Source organism: Macaca mulatta, chromosome 5 (assembly GCF_049350105.2).
Source record: "Macaca mulatta isolate MMU2019108-1 chromosome 5, T2T-MMU8v2.0, whole genome shotgun sequence".
In the NCBI taxonomy this organism is placed as follows: domain Eukaryota; kingdom Metazoa; phylum Chordata; class Mammalia; order Primates; family Cercopithecidae; genus Macaca; species Macaca mulatta.
Window position 1 is genome coordinate 154,385,776 of NC_133410.1, and position 19,988 is coordinate 154,405,763.

The 19,988-nt window shown below is 41.3% G+C and overlaps 1 protein-coding gene across 8 annotated transcripts in view; it reads right to left on the reverse strand.

Annotated features, from left to right (window-relative positions):
- The window catches only part of ZNF827 (zinc finger protein 827), a 174,246-nt gene that overhangs the window by 63,327 nt on the left and 90,931 nt on the right, over positions 1-19,988 (reverse strand). For all 8 annotated transcript variants that reach the window (XR_013417314.1, XM_015139303.3, XM_015139301.3 and 5 more), the window contains 2 exons: positions 18,633-18,690; positions 1,924-2,027 (listed from right to left, as the gene is read on the reverse strand). Coding sequence is in view for 7 of the 8 variants with exons in the window: in XM_015139303.3 (XP_014994789.1) it covers positions 1,924-2,027; positions 18,633-18,690 (162 nt within the window). In the remaining variant the exon portion in view is untranslated. The remainder of the gene's footprint in view (positions 1-1,923; positions 2,028-18,632; positions 18,691-19,988) is intronic.

Consider the following 19,988-nt stretch of genomic DNA (forward strand, 5'->3'; position numbering starts at 1 on the left):
GTGACCACAAGGTTGATCCTATCATTTTAATTTTTTTTCTAATTTTAACCCATTCCCAAAGCATTTTCACCTTGCTTATTAAAACAAAAAAGGTCTTTTTTTTAGCTGCTTATTTTAACAAAATGTAAATGTAGTCATTTTGCTTTTCTCTACCCAAAGAAAGGCTTTAGTGAAGTACGGTAGATTGATTATCTTTCAGCAGGACGGATTTACATTTTAAAAATCTCAGTTATGCTGACCTTCTCCCCCAAATAAGAGTTAAGCTTTTAAAGTGTAAGTTCATCTAATGTCTAACATAAGTTTATCAACCAAATCACAGAAACCCCCCCTATGCACAGTTAAACATATACCGAAATCACTCTTTAGGTCAAGTTTTAACTTGACCGATAAACCCTGCTTTAAATACAGCCAAGTCAAACATTAAGCCAGCAGTGCAGGGTTTGTATATATATCATGGGATGCTGGCCGTATGGGTCACAGCATTTTGACAGGCAATTCCTAGGCAGTTATTTTGACATTAGAAAGTCACAATCCATCAACTTAACAGCAGGGCAATAATTTTGGGACCAGGGAGATGGCTATTCAAAATGACACTGTGGGAAGTAAACAGTAGTTCCAAGAGCCCCTGTTTGAGTATGAAGACATAAACTAGGCAAAATTTCTCTCCACCTCTAGAACCAGCCATTATGTAATATGTTTTTGTGTAAGCATGTTATTTCTGGTGTTTGAATAGAAAAGCCCTGCCTGCAAAGCTAAAAAGCATGCAGGTATCTGGATTCTTTGGCTGAATGTGTGGCGATGAGAAGAAATGGAACTACCCTTATGAGACTCAAGAATGACAGTTTTCTTCCCCACCCCCATCCTCCACCCCCAGTTTGTCACAAGCCATTTCCAATGACCTGTGATACCCGAGGCCAATATTTCAGATGTTACTGAATTCTTTCTGCATTGCAAATTCATCAGTTCTCCAGTGCCCTGGGAAACAGGGCTCCCTGAGTATGTGGAGGAGACTTGGACTTTATTCTTGAAGAGGCTGTGGGGCCAACAACCCGGCTGTGAGTCCTGCCCTGCACCCAGGCGGCCCTGGTCTCCTGGACAAATGAATGCGGATGGAGGCTACCGAGTGCTGCGGAGATCCTCTCCACAGCCGGGAGGCAAGGTAGCAACTGGCAGAAGTTTCCTAGCAGCTAGATAGGTGGGTATGGGTAAGGAGTATGAACTAGAGTGCAGCGGTTCTCAGATGTTCTCATTTCACAGTAACTCTGAGAACACACACATAAGCCCTCCAGGATGGCCATGTTGTGGATAAGGAACAGCAAGCACATCCTTCCTTCTACCCGGGAAAGGAGAAATGAAGAAAGGAAGAATGGATAAAAAATGATGTGCTGATGGCTGAGATGGCAAAATGGAGCACTGGATGGATATATGTAGATACTATGGCCAAGAAGAGAGACAAAAGTCTGGATGGCAAGGTTTCCTCAATGAGCTGTCTTGTTTCCATGCAAACTGAGGTGGTCTTTGTGGGGGCCACACCCCCTGGGGTCATGACCTGCCCTACTGGGGACTAGCGCTCTCGCCACTGCCCTCCCTTATATTCCTGGCTGCCAGCCTGAAATACAATGTGTGAAGCAAATTATTTTCAGGTTATACTTCATTATTTTAAAGAAAAAGAAATTCATTATGTGGGTGAAATATCAGCAGGTAAAGAACAATAAGCTCTTAAAGCAAAGATGAAGAGGCTTATTACTGTAAACATTTTAATAAACTTTTGTAGCTTAAATTGAGTTTCTCCTCCTTTTCTAAAACCTAGCTTTATATGAATAACTACATCCGTAAGCTGAAAGTATCTGAAAATTCACACGTTTCAGGAAAGTAATTCTTAAGCAATCAACAGCAGAAGCAAAGCCAACAATGTTTCCATACCTGGAGCTGATATTCTTCCGTGCAGCACAGATTCACTGGGCAGCAGTTCTTTTGAATTGGAGGTGAATGGTGATTGTCTAAATGTGTCTTCTGAAAAGAAAGGGCTGGGGTGGGGGAGGGGGAGTGAGGTTTAGTAAATTAAAGTTATTTAAGACACCCAGAGCACCTGGCCCCAAATACATACATACGCAATATTGGATAAGGTGTTGTTTGCAATGGTGTTCAGTGAATATAAGAAGATTGTGCTTAAAATGGAGAAAAAGAAAAGTCATTACATCAGACAAGTGCCGGCTGTACCTTCTGCCTATGGGTTTTATATTTGGGGGGAATATATGAAACATCATCTTTGAAACACTGTTAAACCCGTAGAGGAGGACAGCTGAGCAGTACATTTTCCTCTTGCTCTATTCTCTGTGTGTGTGTTGTGCCCTGCCTGGGTCAGAATCAGAAAGAGCCTGTCTGTGGTTTTCCCAGTAGAGATGGAGTTGCCTTGGCTCACCCATATTCTGTCACCTGATCCCTCAGGGACCCACTGCACACATCAAGACAGATGGCTGGGGCCAGGGACCCATACACTGAAGGAAACATGTCACCGGTCCCCACAGAAATGACAACTGCAACTTGAAATTGTGTTGGTTCTGAAGGAGTTAAAGTCAGAAAATGGGGCTGCCAGAAGGGACCCGAAGGAGCTAACTCATTTAACATGAAAGAGAGGCCCTGACCTGAGTGATCCTAAGCTCCCCTAGTGACTCAGCTAGAACTAGAACTAGGGTCACCAGACATCCTGCCAGGGTTCCCCCTAAAACCATGACCATAGTGAACACAAAGGATTGGAAGTTTTTAATCAGAGGATTCTAACTCGGTCACAGGGTCCATCTTCCAGGCCTCTAAAATAAAATGTGAACAAGTACGACGATCACATATGAGAATACTAGAGTATCCATCAGAGTCCAACCTAGAAAATGGAAAGCCCTATTTATTTACAACAGAAGAAATTCAACCATAGGAACTGGGTACCCATATAGTGGAAGTTCCATGGGGTAGTAACACAGCCCAGAGATAAGAAGGGCAGGAAGCCATTGCCACCCTGAGGCTGGAGGGACAAAAGGAGGAGATAAATGGAGCCCAGGTCATGGGAGGTGGAGCACTAGAGGAGATAAATACCCAGGTTCTACCTTAAGTCCCACCCCTACCTCTCACCAGTGCCTCTGATTGGCTGAACCTTCCCAGAAGGCGGGGAAACGCAGCCAGGAGGGATCACTACCCTCAACCACTCTCCTGGGCAAAATAGCAGATCTGGAGCAGAACAACAGACCAAGCCTAGGACTACCAGGACTAGTGCTGCTTTGCTAAACATGCCACAAGGCTATAGTTGCTATTATTCCATTTTAAAAAGAGAATGTTAAGATGAAAATGGAAGACACTTTTTTTTAAAGTAAAACATACATTGATAGATAATACAGTTTTACATGACTATGTTAGGCTAGATTTAGCACCACTTTGTATGCCATGGTTTTTCTTTGTATCTTAAACACAAAACAATTTAAATAGGCTTAAGAAGTGAACACTGGCTATAGGCTAGTAGGAGGCAGAAAGTGGGGAGAAGCAAAGGGGCAGATATGTCGCTTTCTACCAAACATCTCATAACTTGCAAGGGTGGCTAAGGCAGTGGAGGAGGGGACACAGTGTGACCACGGGGCCTGGCCTGGCCGGGGAGCCCAGGAAGGGCCTTCCTGCAAAAGCCACCATGAGCGGAATGGACAGTAGGGTCCTTAGCGTTTGTTTCAAGGAGCTGGGGAAGGTGGCCCCAGCACTGGGAGAGAGCACAGCCAGCCTGCAGAGCTGGAGGAAGGCCCATGGTGGAGGGAAATGAGGCTGGACCCTGTGTGCCGTGATCATGGCTTTGTCCCAGCAGTAGTGAGGGCACTGCAGTGTCTTAGGTAAGGGGATCAGGGAACCGGACTTCAGTTTCAGAAAGCTCCATGTGGCTGCAGCAGGCAGTGCGGCCTGGGGGACTTGCAGAGGACAAGGCGTGTGGCCAGTGCAGCAGTCCAGATGGGACATGGTGATGCTAGTGGCCAACATCGCCAGCCAGCAGCGACACTTGCAGGTCGAAGAAGAGTTTAAAAGAGAGGGCTGGTCAAGACCAGAGGTACATTTAAGAATAACCTTCACTTAGCTTTCTAGGTGAAGCGAGCAGAGGCTGCTGTGCTATGAGGTGGCAGTAGTCTCCTGGGTCTTGCTAAGTAGTGGCAATGGGCTAGCGCTGTGTCTTCACATGCTCTCTTCAAAAGTGCAGATTCCTGCTGATGTGAGGAGTGGAGCCCTATTATCACTGAGCTGCTCAGAAGAAACTGAATGGAAAGGGAGACAATCACTGAGGGAAACAACATTCAAAATAATTTTCTACCCTGGATGCCAGCTTTATCCTGCATAGAAAAGAAGAGATTTCTTCTGAGGGAGCAGAGAATTAGAAGGGAGTGCTGCTGGATACTAAAAATGCACAAAAGGGCTGCCAATGTTTCTACGGGGCAAAGAATCAATGGAGAAACTTTCAGAAGGCAAGGCAGCTTAAGGCTGGTGTAAGTCTTAGCTACAGAGAGAAGACATTAGGTTAACAGGGAATCGGTCTCAGACCAAACATGCAGCCGCCATGCTCTGCATTCGGATCCGTTCATGCCAGGAGGTAGGGAGTGTGGTGGTTTTGCAGAAAGTTTGGAATCAGAAAAATTGGAATCTGAATTTCATATTGGTTATTTCATAGGTAAGGGACCTTTGTCCAGTCAATAACTCCTCTAGCCTCAGTTTCATCACTGAAAAAGAGGTTTAACAATGCCATCTTTTAGAGGGGTGCTGTAAGGGTTCAAATGAGATGTTTCATGTTAAAGTCCTCAGTACATAGTACATGCTCAATAAATACTAGCAACAAACACTAAGTATCTGGCACTGATTAAAGGTGCTTTGTGTGTATTAACTTCACTTGGTCCTCATAAGAACCCTATCAGAGTAGCTACCATTATTATAGCAGTCCCCCCTTATCCATGGTTTGGCTTTCTGATTTGTTATCCACAGTACAGTACAATAAGATAGTTTGAGAGTGAGACCATATGCACATAACTCTTAACCCAGAATAACAATACTGTTATGCAGAATGTTGTTCTAATTGTCCTATTTTATTATTAGTTACGGTTGTTAATCTCTTACTAAGCCTAAATTATAAATTAAACTTTACCATATGTATGCATAGGAAAAAGCATCGTGTATATAGGGTTCAGCACTATCTGAGGTTTCCGGCAACCACTGTGGGTCTTTTTTCTTTTTTGAGACAGAGTTTTGCTCTTGTCACCCAGGCTGGAGTGCAGTGGCGCAATCTTGGCTCACTGCAACCTCCGCCTCCTGGGTTCAGGCAATTCTCCATCCTCAGCCTCCCAAGTAGCTGGGATTACAGGCGTGTGCCACCATGCCCAGCTAATTTTTGTATTCTTAGTAGAGATGGGATTTTGCCATGTTGGTCAGGCTGGTCTCGAACTCCAGACCTCATGTGACCTGCCTGCCTGGGCCTCCCAAAGTGCTGGGATTACAGGCATGAGCCACCGGGCCTGGCCAACCACTGTGGGTCTTGAAACATATTCCCTGTGGATAAGGAAGGACTACTGCATTATCCCTGTTTTACAGATGTGGAGACTTAGGCACAAAGAAGTTAGGTAGTTGTTCATGCCCATGAGTTGAGCACGTTGGCTTCCACATCTGCACTCTTTCCCGCTCAGCTACACTGCCTTTCGTTGGTCCGTTAACACCTAAGGAATTTACGGACATGAATCCTTGGAACAGATGGAGAAAAGGAAGAGAAAGAGAAGGGGGTGATGGAGGGGAGTAGGCACCAGTCATTTCAATGTAAAGGTACTGAAGGAAGTGGAAAGACTTTTCTATTGAGAAATAGAGCAAGTAAAAATAATTTTTGTCTTTATTTCCCTATAGAAGTTAAGATACGCCCCAATTTTCTAAAACTTCTGTCATTCATGGGCCTGGTCAATTTGCAACTCTAAACATTTGCCACTGCTGTACCTACAGCTTCCGAGAGCAAGCCTGTCTCTGCTATTAACTCTAAATGAAGAAGGAAGGGTAACGAGGTCGTTAGTTGTTTGTAAGCTTCTATTTCGCCAAAGCTGTAAAGCACATGGTGGCACTATGGCTACATACACATCTGTGTATTAATCCTTCTGGTGCCCAGATTAGCTTCATGCTTCAGGAAGGAGAAAAAACTAAACTTGGAGCATGCCCTATAGAGCAGAGCTTGCTTCATGGGATTAGGTCTGCAATAACACTGGTTATTCTTAACTCTCTGCACAAGGTACTAAGAAAACAGAAGATACTCCATGTGTAACTCTGTCCCGTTCATTTTTAGAATGCTGGGTCGTATATAAGTTCTTCTTCTTCTCCTGTGCCTCACAGTGACTGTAAAGTACAGAAGCACATCCGTTCTCAGGTGACACCCAGCTTTGCGGTGGACAAAGCACTTCAGTAAGGGGTGGTGAGGCTGACACCTCGTTCATGCTGCTCAGTGACTGTCACTGTTGGCAGTGGGCAGTGGAGAGGCAAGTTCCAGGAGGCACCGGACACAGGATGAAGCGGGCTGCATCTTCCCAGGGAGTAAAACAATCCATGAAATATATTGGACTTTACGATGTGCCCCAAAGCATGTTTGTGCTGTCCTCCAACTGGTAACTTCAGCCAGTCACCCACTATTCCAGAAAAGAAGCCAGTTTGTGAACACCTATCCCTTGCTTCTGAATCTTTGCCTGCCTAGACTTAAGTCATTTGATTATGAAAAAGCCCCTCCATTCAGAAAGTAAGCCAAGGAAGTGGAAAAAAGCAAAAAAAGAGATTTATTTCTGGTTAATATTTTTGGTAAAAAGTTGATAGAGGAGGGGGTGGAAATTAACAGCTAATGGGGAGGGAATCGTCACTTATTTTCACTCAACAAAATCATCATCTATCACAACATATTCCCTTTGGCCTGGGTCAAAGACTGGCTACCTGGAAGACTTACATAATTCATATAAATATTCAGTAACTATTCAGTAGCAGCATCTGGAAGTTGATGGTATGCACATCAAAGAGCCCAAGCCCCCTGTTAATTTCCCTGGGTTTTGAAAATACGATCTTATACAACTTTTATCTACTTGAGTTTCTTTTCTGGATACAAGTGAAATGGCTGTGGAAAGTATATTTTGATTTTTCTCCTGTAGAAAATCTAAGGGCTAAGACATGAAGGGGCAGGGGTGTCATAGTGAGTGGACAATTCCAGGCCAGGCATGGGATGTGGGGTCAGCAGCACAGGGCTGAGAAAGGAAAAGATTTACAATAAATAATAAAACAGGCCATAAAGGATGATGGCTCTAAACAGCGATACATTCTGCTAAGTGCCTATCGTGACACCAGTATTTCCACCTTTAACACCTGATGGCCAACAGGGAGTTCTGCCTCATGCAGAAGCGAAGGCCCATCTACCTAAAACCAACCCTCCCCAAGTGCCACCACTGAAACCAAACATTATAGGGATTCTCATTTTGACAGCAACAACAAAACCAAAAGAAAAAAGAAAAGAAGGTGAGTACAGACTGTGAGAGAAAGTTCAGAAAAGACCTTGCTTTGGTAATGACACAACAGTTTTAAAGGAGCAATAGAGAAGAAACATTTTTTTTTTTCTAAGAGATAGTAACTTTCAAGACTAAACTTGGGAATGACAAATAGAAAAGAAAAAGATTAAACAAAGAAAAAAAGACTGCACTGTAATGAGTTTTTACTTAGAACTCAGAAGGGACTAGATAGATCAGGGTGGCATGAAATTCTATTAAATGTAAAAGTTTCTAGCAAGTCATCCTAAAGTGGTAGTCTGACTTCTGTCTGCGCAGAGACAAATTACCTTAGTAAATTTTTTTAAAATAGTGAATCTTAAAAAAAAAAAAAAAATTCTTCAGTGACTTAATCAAGTAAAAGTACTCAATTATCATATATATATTCAGCCATATATTATGTGACCTAACAGGGTTTACAGATTTCTTTCGAGAGCTGGGTGAAACATGTCTGAAAGAATCTGGGGTAATTTTTAATTTTCTTTTGCATTACTTTAAGGAAATTTTTAAAACAAGTTATCTCACTTAGATTTATGTCTGAGAAACTATATATTGCAAAAAGAGAGCTGAAGTCCCAGTGTGGGGTAGAATAGTTCTGTGGGAGCCAATGTGTTCAGCGTGTTCTCTCTCTAACTGCTACCTGCTCCCCAGCCGACCTCAGCCCCTGGGCCCCTCACCAGGTGGTTTTCTATCCTTCCTGGTAACAGTGTCTTCCTCCTCTCTACTCAGACCCAGTTGTTAAGCCACTGCAATACTGGTTTTCCATGTTGATACATCATGTTATTTTTTAAGAACTGAAATGCCATAGATTTGTCCAAAATCACTGAGCCAGTATTTTAAAAACTCTGACCTCTGAATCACTTAGACCTTAAGAAACCCTCCAGGAGTGACACACGGCATTAACATTTTGAAGTGAACAGGAAGCAGTAGTTGAGAAAACAGTTTTCCATGTCTCCAAAAGCCACAAGAAAAGGCAGGCAATAGACAAAAGTTATGTCAAGAATTAATCTGACTTTAGTTCAAAAATATTTTGAATATGTGAAATATGCATGTTACAGAATTAAAATGGATACAGGTAACTTGCATATGGGATCTCGATATCTATGTTTCATATAATGAAACTGAAGGAAATGAGAACAAACCGGAAATGTTTTCTTTGAACAAAAACTAGAGCTTGCTAATAATAACAGATTACAGGCCTTGCCAAAGGACAAAAGAGGTTTTTTTTTTTTTTTTTTTTTTTTTTTGTGCTTCTTAAACATATCAAATAAGAAAGGTGGGTTTATTCAAAGATAAGTAATAAAGGAAATCTTTGTATTAGTTATAACTATCTCCTCAACATTTCCTCAAGCACTTTAAGGTGAGAAGACATTCTTCGAGAAGCTGGAATAGCTTACATGAAAATAAGCTCACAACTCAAAAACCAAAACACTTTATTTTTACATATTTCACTTTCTGAAAATATCAAATAACAGTATTTCATTTTCAACTTAATTTTCATGATTAACGCAGTTTTCTTCACTTTAGTGATTTTGTTTTTCTCAAATATTACTTCCTTTTATTTGCTAATAATTTAAAATAATAGATGCTTAACATTTCTTTTTATATATTTATATATGTACATGTTGTGTAACATATTTATAAGCAGTTAATATATTTCAATTATATTTGTATTTGAAAGCAATTATAATTGTATTTGAAATATATTAACTGCTTAGTTCTACATATTTTTGTAAAAGAATTTCAAACACTTTAAAAAATAAAATGTAAACACTCTATACAGTTGCATCAGTATCATGTGAAATATAGAAGAAGACCCTGATACAGTCCTTTTGTTCTGCAGTAGCAATCACTCCATGTGGCCTAGGACCATGTGTGGTCTTCCTAACTTCCTCATTTTCACTTTGAATAAGCAGTTGTATAGCTGTTGCTTCTGAAATGTGCCCAGATATTAACATGTTACCTATAACAGTCAGGGCCAGTTGTCTTACCAATATTCTTACAGTCAATTAAAAAGGTAATCTATAACGAAAGAAAAGTTTTCATGGTACACATGAACATTGCCCTTCCCTTTTCAATACCACAGAAATGGGAACCCCTGTTCCTAAGGGATTTTATTTATTGTAATGAAAAGGACCCCGGGTGGCAGGTTAGGTAATGTGGGGGTGGACAAGAGTGCCCAAGATTAAAAATGACTGTGAGTCTCCGCCCTGAAGACAACCCCGACCATCTGAAAGAGAAAATTCCTTATTTGACCATACAAGGGACATAACAAGGACCTCCTGTGGCCCCAGCGGGTTAGGCCTGAAAACTCAGTCATTGATCATGTTGGGCTCACACATTTTCAAAGAAAGAGGGGCTGTTGTGAATAAAACTTGGATTATTCCTATACATTCGCAAGTTTCAGCTGGGACATTTATCTAAAAATTGAGGCTGGCATTGCAGATTCAGTGGGTTTCTAAATGGGCCTGTGGGCAGAGGGGACTCAAGTGTACTCCATCACTCTACAAGCATATAGGCAGCAGATTTTCTTCTTTAATTTTTGGAGATGACAAGGCAGCTAAGCTGGGTTTCCTCTCCTCCAGTTCCGCTGATGCGGCTGCACACTTGGCTGGGGCCAATGAAACAGAAACTTTACAGCAATGAAAAACTAAAGGTGTTGTTAATTTTGTAAGATGTGAAAGAGTATCATGGAAAATCTCCTTACTTTTCAGAGATATATACCAAAGAATCTGGGAACGAATGCTTGATATCTGGGATGTGACTTAAAATACAGGAGGAAAAAGGACTGGTAAACCAAGTGCGGCAAAATGTTGATACATGTTCAATATGGGTGATGGGAATATAGTGATTCATTATCTTATTCTTTCTATTTTGGTAAAAACATTTCATAATAATAAAAAATCAATAGCAACAACTAAACAAAAAATCCAACCTAGACAAGCCACCAAACAGAGTAAGAAATGACAGTAAAAGAAAATACAAGACTGTACATGGTGGCTCACTCCTGTAATCCCAGCACTTTGGGAGACCGAGGCAGGAGGATCACTTGAGTCCAGAAATTCGAGAACAGCCTGGGCAACATGGCAGAAACCCCGTCTCTACAAAAAATACAAAAATTAGCCGAGCGTGGTGGTGCATGCCTGTAGTCCCAGTTACGTGGAAGGCTGAGGTGGGAGGATCACTTGAGCCCAGGAAGTACAGGCTGCTGTGAGTGGAGATTGTGCCATTGCACTCCAGCCTGGGCGACAGGGCAAGACCTTGTCTCAAAAAAAACCAACCAAACAAAAAAAAAACCAAAACACACACATACACACACACACACACACACACACACGAGCAAATACCAATGTCTCTCCATGAACAAAATGCTTAAGAGCACTAGGAATCAATAAATGAAAGACTTTAAATGGAAGATATAATTTTATACCCTTCAATCATTAAAAAATTTTAATGATAAGCACAGAGTTGGTCAGGCCTTTGAAACATTCTGTCTCCCTCTGTCTCTGTCTCTCATGAAAACTGTTAGAATTGCAGATTCCATCTTTTTAAAAGTCATTTTGACAATTTGTACCAATAGCCTGAAAAATGTGAATACTGTTTTGAGTCATTTTATCCCACCATTGTTTATATTAACAATTTTTTTTGGGGGGGGACCCTTGATATCCAATAACAAGGGACTGATTAAATAAATTGTAATGCAGACAAACACTGAATACTATGCAAACATTAAAAGAATAACATTGAGAACGTCCATGGAAAAATGGACAATCTTATATATTGCTAGGTGAAAACAGAAGATTATAAAACTGTATAGGTAGTAGGATTCAGTTATACATATATAAATATATACTTATAAATATGAATTTATACATATATAAATGAAAAAAAAAATCCAGCAAGGATACACACCACCAACTTAGCAGTGGCTGTCTCTAGGTAGTAGGACTAAAAATACATTTTCTTTATGTGCTCCTATATTATCTGGAAATAAGATACTTTTAAAAGTTAAAAACAACTATTACATTTTACTGTTTAGGATCCTTTACTTTGGAAAAGACTCGGTCTTTTAAAGAGAAAGCTCTGAGGGACAGTTGTAAAAGACACAGGCAGAAACAACTGCATCTCAGTTATGACCCTCAGTATCAGTCTGCTTCAGTTTCAGAAGTCTGACAGCTATGGAAGGAAAAGGTTGTATGCAATATTGTAGAAGAAAAGTACAGCATCTTAGGAAAATATAACGTATTGTTCATGTTTAGTATTTTCTTCTTTGAAAAGTATAAATGTTTCCTATTTCAGGTTGTCTTAAAGGTGGGCCAACATGTATAACCTAACACCAAGTTTTCAAGGAACAAGTTCCTGTTGCTGCTGCTCTAGCATTCATGCACTGTGGAGCCAGGAAACTTCTCGGGACAAGGAGCACAATGCCAGGCCTTGTCGAGGGCCGCTGCAGTGGAGAGGCCAGACCGGGGGAGCCAGAGCCAACCACTGACCAAGGAAGTGAACCCTGCACGTCCGGATACTTGAAATGTCAGCTTGTGGAGGATCTCCCGCAGGAATCTGACTTTATACACAAACAAAGACGAAGAGCTTTCTGCTGAGGTGAGCTGAGAACAGATGAACTTTGTCTTCTCTGCAGTGACGCAAGCCTCTGTCATGTGGAAGTTACAGATGATGCTAGTGAAATGTGGATCATCTCCTGGCCCACCACATCATGCAAGAGGGCTGCTTCGCAGAGGTCAACCCTTGAAAGACTTGATACATTTCTAGTAACAATCCTGAAGATACTCTTGAGAGAAAATTCCAGATAAGAACAGCACCTAAGCCACACATACTTTTTGGTTATATCTTTCTTGCACAACCTACCAAAGGTAGCTGGAGGAGAACACAGTCTCTGGATGTCCACTGACAGAGACTTACCAATTTAAACTTCATTCCTGACTATTAGGAGTCATAAAAACAAGAGAGAATACTATTGCAAGCCAGTAGAAATAAAGACAGGAGTGTCCATGAGAAATGAAAAGAAAGGCACAGCCCTCTTCAGATCCTGAAAAGGAGATTTAAATTTGCCTCTTAAGAGTAACACAACACTGAACCATTCTAGAAGCATATTGTTCAATATAACATTTCAGTATAGATGTCACGAACGGAGGAAAAATGGTAGAGGGCAAATATCTATAGGACAATGGAGTAAAGGAATAGAACAAAGAACTGAGAAATGGCTTGGTGAAATGGGAAGGAAAAACAAATGCAAATGGCAACAATGCATGAAGTAATTTCAGGCCGTGTGTGTGTGTGTGTGTGTGTGTGTGTGTGTATCTCCATTGTTTTCAAGGGTCAGTTCTAATTTCTTTGAAAAATAGAAACTCAAAAATAAACAGCAAAGAATGCCACCGAAAAGATTCTCAAGTCAGCATGTGTGTCAGCGCAGCTGCAGATAGTGGTGTAGGCTGTGCACTGCACAAAAGCACCACATCTAGAGGGGCATGATTAACGTCACAGACATCAGATTTATTGTGACAATATTCCAGTAGATGGCAGCGTACTAAGGGAGGGAGTCTTTAAAATGTACGATGGTGCCATGAGGCCCCAAAACAGCCTTGGCTTCACCATAAAGAAATAAATGTCCTAACTGAAGGGACTCCATGAAATTAGTAGCAATTTCCATTCTTTAGAAATAGAATGCTCATTGCATTTAATTTTAAAGTCACAACATGTAAAGGGTAAAGAGAATATATGGAGACCTCTTTAGATATCAATTTCATTTGCTCTGTTTCTGGTTTCTTTTCTTAATTGCTTCTGTCTAATTCAGTGTTCTCTAAAAGCAATATTTTTACTTTTTAAGGTAATGTAGTATTATTCTCTTACTCCTACCGAAGAACTGAAAAGGGAAAATTGTGCAAATTGAGGCAGCACATCATGCTTTTACAAATTTGTGCAATTTCTATTACTGAATCATAAATATTTAAGGACACGCATCCGAACCATCACAAAGGAAAATTCTACATTGGATGATTCCAAGTGAATATGTCTTTTAGTAAACACTATGTGCCATTATCTAAATCACAGAAAAATAGCCTGCATTTCAAATTCTGAAAATTGGGCAAATTAAATATTGGTCTGCACAGCATGATATGAGTCTATCTTTCTCTGATTTTCCCACTTCCGCTTTTTGTCTAGTAATGGAGAAAAGAACAATTCAGGCAAACTCTTCCTTGTTTTTGGAACGAAGCAAGCCAGGTGTGAGAAAGTATTTCTTATAGGCCTGCAATCTTATACCCCCATGGACACTGAATTATTAATGGGGAAAAGAGAGAACAAATAACCAAGAGAGGGTTCTTGGCAGCCATTGTTTGAAGTTCATGGTGTTACACAACATCGAGCATGTCCAATTCACCTGCCAGGAGCTATCTGATTCTTACTCTAGGGTTCCATTTTCCTATTTCGATCTTATCCAGCATCTGGCTGGGTGATGGTCCATGTCAAAGGATGTAGATCTTCTTTTTATTCCATTAAACTTTGAGATCTGATTATGATATCATGCCTCATGTATTTTCATCTACCAAATGATCATAATAGCTAGTTATCTGCTCCCTGCAGAACCTAGGATTGTGCTGGGAAAGGAAATAGAAAAATCAGGATTTTATTAGTCTGAAATGTTCGGTCCTTCTGTTCTCATGGGTCTGGCCAGGACACTCTCCTCATCTCATTTGTCGGATAGAGTGGCATTAAGAATACTCAGTCCACACACTATCTCAAAGGAGACCCACAGCCTTCTTTACACTTGGATTGAATTTTCTAGACTCTGAGGTTAAACAGGGAAAGAGACTGCTGTTTTAGCATTTACGGTGAAGTTCCATCTAAAGGACTGATTCAATGGGAAGTGCCCCAATGAGGACACAAACAAGGGTGGAGGGACAGGGTCAAGGCATTGGTGAGCAGGACTACATGATTCAATCATTTCAGCTGCTAAGTAGATTGATTTTTCTGCCTGGCTACATGGTGTGCCTTGGTGGATTGTTTTTCTCTTTTACTTTTGGGAAGATTTTTGTAATTTAAGCAGCTGAGTCTAAGTTCTTAGGATTAAAAAAAAGGGGATTCTCACATCAGTTCTTAAAATGATGTCTGGGATTTGCTTCAAAATAATCTACAGGGAGGGGGAATTAGAGGAGGGAGATAGATAAAAATATCATAAAGCATTAATTGATGACTGTTGGATTGGATGACAGATACTTCTGTATATGTTTGAAATTTTCCATTATAAGAGTTTTTAAAAATGAGGTAGAGATCCAGTGATCCAGAAACTTGGTAGTTACTAGTTTCAACCTTAGCTTCACCTAAACCCCTTTAAAAAATCGCTAACAAAGAATGCTGTCTCCCATCATTTTCACTCTCCTTATCTACCCATCCTATAACAGAGGTATTAACAAGGGGCAGAGTTGCCACTGGACAGGTGTGAGAAGGGAAGATTTGATGATGAGGAAAGTGCAGTCACCAACCCTTACAGGATGGAGAGTTAACAGCACATACCCATGGACTTCGTGTTCTCTTGGTGCAGGACACGGGCATCAGCACTCCCATGACTCACTGGCAAGCACGTATTGGAACGCCAGGCTACAGAGTGTTTCCTCTTGGGTTGCTACACTTTTCCTTAGTCTTGTGGTTGAAATGAGCATCAAGATAAATAATGATAAACAATTGTGAGGGAAGCTGTGGGTTTATAAAAGGCAGGGATAGAATCAGCTCCTTTCTTCAGCTTTGTGTCTCTTCTCCCCACCTCATGTCCTTGGATATCCAGACACTAGGATCAGGAGATTCTAGGCATTTACCAGCATGAGAAAGGCAAGGGAAGGCTTGATCTCCGTGCTGTGCTGAGGCTGGCATCCCAGACCTGCCCTTTACAAATGAAACTACCTTAAGTATACCTAACTACTCTCAAAGTGCGAAAAATTCTGAACTTGATTCCAATCATGAACTGTCCTTCTGAATAGTCAGTTTCTTCTAGGAAATCAAACACAGAAGATATGATTACTAAATAAACACTCCATTAGTATTTAAAAATCTGAAGATACAGAAATTCAGAGGTTTGATGTAAATCTTTTTGAAATGTATCACAAATCACACCTTAAAGCATAATCCACACACTGATCTTGTATGTGCAAAGTAAGAGTTCCTTCTAAAACAGGAGTCCGGAAAGAAGAAAGAAAGTTGGCATTGTTTTTTCTGTCTCTGATTATCAGTTAACTGAGGTTAAAGAGGATTTCTTGGCATAAAGATTTGATTCTATTCCACCTGAAATAATAAGGCGAGAGGTAAAAAAGAGATCTATTTATGGATAGGCTAATCAAGCAAGTTGCCTCTACTCAAAGGAAAAAATAAAAATAAAAAACATAACGAGGACTTTGTAGAATTATAAGCCAAAAATTCCTTAACACTGATTTCTAAACACCATATAATGCTGGGGGCTCACAGGAAGAACCTCTTCCTTCGCTTTGGGCAAAAGCTCTAATTCGGATTTCCTCTTACTCATAATCTCCCAGCAAGAGAAGAATTTAAGGATTGCATCATTTTTGCCAAATGGTTAAATTTCTTTTTTTTTCTCCTCTATCCTATAATCATGCTTCAGCTCCAGCCAAGGCAGTTTAGGCTTGAGGCACATTAAAGTCCTTGTATGGAGCCAATTTGGGGCCTCTTCTTACCTCTTTCCAGAGAACACCTGAAAAGCATAAAATAATATGGTCTTGCAGCACATCTTTTTGTTGTATATTATGTAATCTTAAAGAGCCAGCAGAAACCTCCATAGATCATGCTAGTGGGGTCCTGCCCACATCCTCCCTCCAGCAGTAGTGCACCCACCCTGGAGTTGCTGTAAGTGTTGCCTGACAACTATAAGTGAGAACTGCTGTCCCCATTGGAACCCCCTAATGTGGGAGGTTATAAATCCCCTGCGGGGGATTAATTGAAGCTAGTGAATCTTCCTGGGGGATGGAGCTGAAGTTACAAACCAGCTAAAACCACATCCTTGCTCTCAGCTCCTTCTCCTTCTTCCCTCTTCTGCCCCCATCACCTCCTTGCAGGTTCCTCTGAAAGCATTCCCTCAATAAAGCACTTCCACGAGAATCTCCATCTCTAGGGGACTTAACCTACAACACTTCAAGAATCCTATGGCAGCAAATTAAAATGAATATTTATTACTTTTAGTCTGCTGTCTTTCAATGTCTACTAATCTAGCCAATTTCATCAATGTTTAGACCCACAGACACAAGCAATATACTAAATAGCTTTAAGGTTAGATGTAGGAGGGGGCAGGATGGACTTCATGGGAGCTCACATCTCCTATTTGGGCATCAAACTTAATATACAAAATAGCCTTTCCATCCCCCGAAAGCCATTTCTCAATACAATCTGCAGTCCAACTTCCTAGTCTCATTTTCTATCTGAATACTTATATACAGACACAACACTAATATATACCACTCTTCTGTTCTATTAGAACGAGGTTCCTTTCCCTAATACTATATAAACCCAGTGTGAGCCGATCACGGTGGCTCACCCCTGTAATCCCAGCACTTTGGAAGGCCAAGACAGGCACATAGCTTGAGCTCAGGAGTTTGAGACCAGCCTGGGCAACATGGCAAAACCCCATCCTTACAAAAAATACAAAAATCAGCAGAGGATGGTGGCACACGCCTGTAGTTCCAGCTACTCGGGAGGCTGAGATGGGAGGATGACTTGAGCCTGCAAAGTAGAGGCTGCAGTGAGCCACAACTGGGCCACTACACTCCAGACTGGGAAACAGAGTGACACAGTCTCAAAAAAAATAAAATAAAATAAAAATAAATAAATAAATAAAATAAACCCAGTGTGAGGCAAGCTGGCTCTGTTTTAATTGCTCTTTGAAATTTGACATTCCTAACCTCCAATTAATGGAATTTTTTTTTTTAAACCTCAGATTAAAGTTTAAATGAGTACTGTCCACAGGCCTGATAATGCTGTGAGGTCAATTAATAACACATCAGAAAGAAAAATATCATTTACCTTTTGTTGCAAGAAAATTAGAAACAAAACCCAGCAACTGTTCCCATCAGAAAGAATCTTTCTCTGTTTGCTCAGGAAAGCAAAGTTCCTTGATTTTAAGACTCCTTGGTAGCTCCCAGCTAGTTCCCACTGTTCCTAGTTATTCATCCTAAAAGTGTGTATTGCTCTTGATCATCCTGTAAAGCTCATATCTTGGGCTAACTCAGAAATTGGAGGGAGGTTTGAAAGTGGAGAACGCTCCTTCAAAGGTGGAGAATGCATTTCCCCTGAGCTCCTTTTCTGCAGTGGTGGGGTTTTCACCTGCTGGCTCTCGCCTACAACGTTTCAGGTTTGGGTGGACTTCAAGGCTCCATGGGAGCAGCAGCAGTGGCTGGTCCTCCTCTCCTCACAATGGCAGATGGACAGTGGGCAGCCTACATTGGCTGACCTCCTTAGACTGCCTTTGGCAAGTGGAAAACTCCCTTGTCCACAGTGGTGAATGATATCAGTTTTCTTGCAATTTTTTAAAAGCATTATCTTTTTTCTTCTTTTAAAACCTTTGCCTTCCAAATAATGCTGGGAGGTTAAAAAAAAAAAGTTGGGATGTCCTTGGTGACAAATTATCAGCCTATAGTCACAGAGGCAGTCAGGAGCAGGGTTGCAATAAGACAGAAAGAGGCCTTCGTGAGATACAGACCCAGCCCCGAGTCCCAGCTGAGCCACCCAGCTCAACTCTCAGGCCAAGACACTTCTGCAGAGAGGATGATAATAACATCTACTTCACAAAATTATTGTCAGGAATACAAAACAATAACATACAGAAAATTTCCCAGCAAAGTGACACCTATTAGATGTTTAGTAAATATTAGTGGTCTTCCTCCTTTACTTCTGTATTGTTTCTACCAACCGAGAAATTTTGGTAGAAAATGGTGGTAAAGGGTGTGACTCCTTTGAACCCAGTGGGAGAAAGAGGTTTGGGGAGCAGCGTTCAACATGTAGTACGGGCTGGTGGCCCACATGGGGTGTTCTGGAGGAACGCCACACAAAGTCGCCTACCTGGTGGTGGTCCGGATGGTGTTTTCTTTTGTATGATTGTGCTCTTTGCTCACTTTTTCTGTAAGGAGAAAGAATGAAACATATACCTCTTAGGTTGTTCTCACTCAACTTGCATCTTTTAGCTTTAAGCAGAAAAACCCTCAACATTTCTCTTTTTCCTCTGTGGTTTCCTTTTGATTTCTTTTTTAAACATCCAGATCCTCCCCATCTTACTGGAAAAGGCAATCATTAAAAGCATGTCGATAGTATCCATACAAATATTTTATTAAAAACCAATCAGGCAGGGCGCGGTGGCTCACGCCTGTAATCCCAGCACCTTGGGAGACCGAGGTGGGTGGATCACGAGGTCAGGAGATCGAGAGCATCCTGGCTAACACAGTGAAACTCCGTCTCTACTAAAAATACAAAAAATTAGACGGGCATAGTGGCGGTGCCTGTAGTCCCAGCTACTCGGGAGGCTGAGGCAGGAGAATGGAGTGAACTTGGGAGGCAGAGCTTGCAGTGAGCCGAGATGGCAGCACTGCACTCCAGCCTGGGCAAAAGAGCAAGATTCCATCACAAAAAACAAAACAAAACAAAACAAAAACAACCAATCAGGCCAGGTGCTGTGGCACACGCCTGTAATCCCAGCACTTTGGGAGGCTGAAGCAGGTGGATCACTTGAGGTCAGGAGTTCAAGACAAGCCTGGCCCACATGGTGAAACCCTGTCTCGACTAAAAATACAAAAATTAGCCTGGCACGATGGCATGTGCCTGTACTCCCAGCTACTTGGGAGGCTGAGGCAGGAGAATTGCTTGAACCTAGGAGGTGGAGGTTGCAGTGAGCCAAGACTGCACCACTGCACTCCAGCCTGGGCAACAGAGTGAGACTCTGTCTCGAAAAAAGAAAAAAAAAAAGAAAAGAAAAACCAATCAAAGGGAAACAGTAACAAATATCAAGTATGTGGTGTGATTTGAATGAGGTCTTAGTAAGTACATACATACGCATACACACGCACACACACATAGAGCTACGGGCAGAGACAGTTATTTCCACTGTATCTTTCCCCAGCTGAAAATTTCTGCTTTCCTCTGATTCAGCATGAAAACTGCAGTTGTTGCAACTGTTCCGCCTCTGACTTTGATGACAACCTTTAAGCATTCTGTACTGTGAGGCCCCTTTGTGAGAGGGGATATAAAAACAGCCTAAGACCTCTTGGTGCTGCAGTCATTCAGTGTTATTCTGATAAATGTCACAAGGGACAAAAAAATATCATTTAGACAAGAAGAGGTAGACACTCCCTTACTGTGGCTTGAGGTCTACATCTATCAGCTGCCAGAAATTATTTAATGAGCTTTCAAGAACACAAAAGTTGA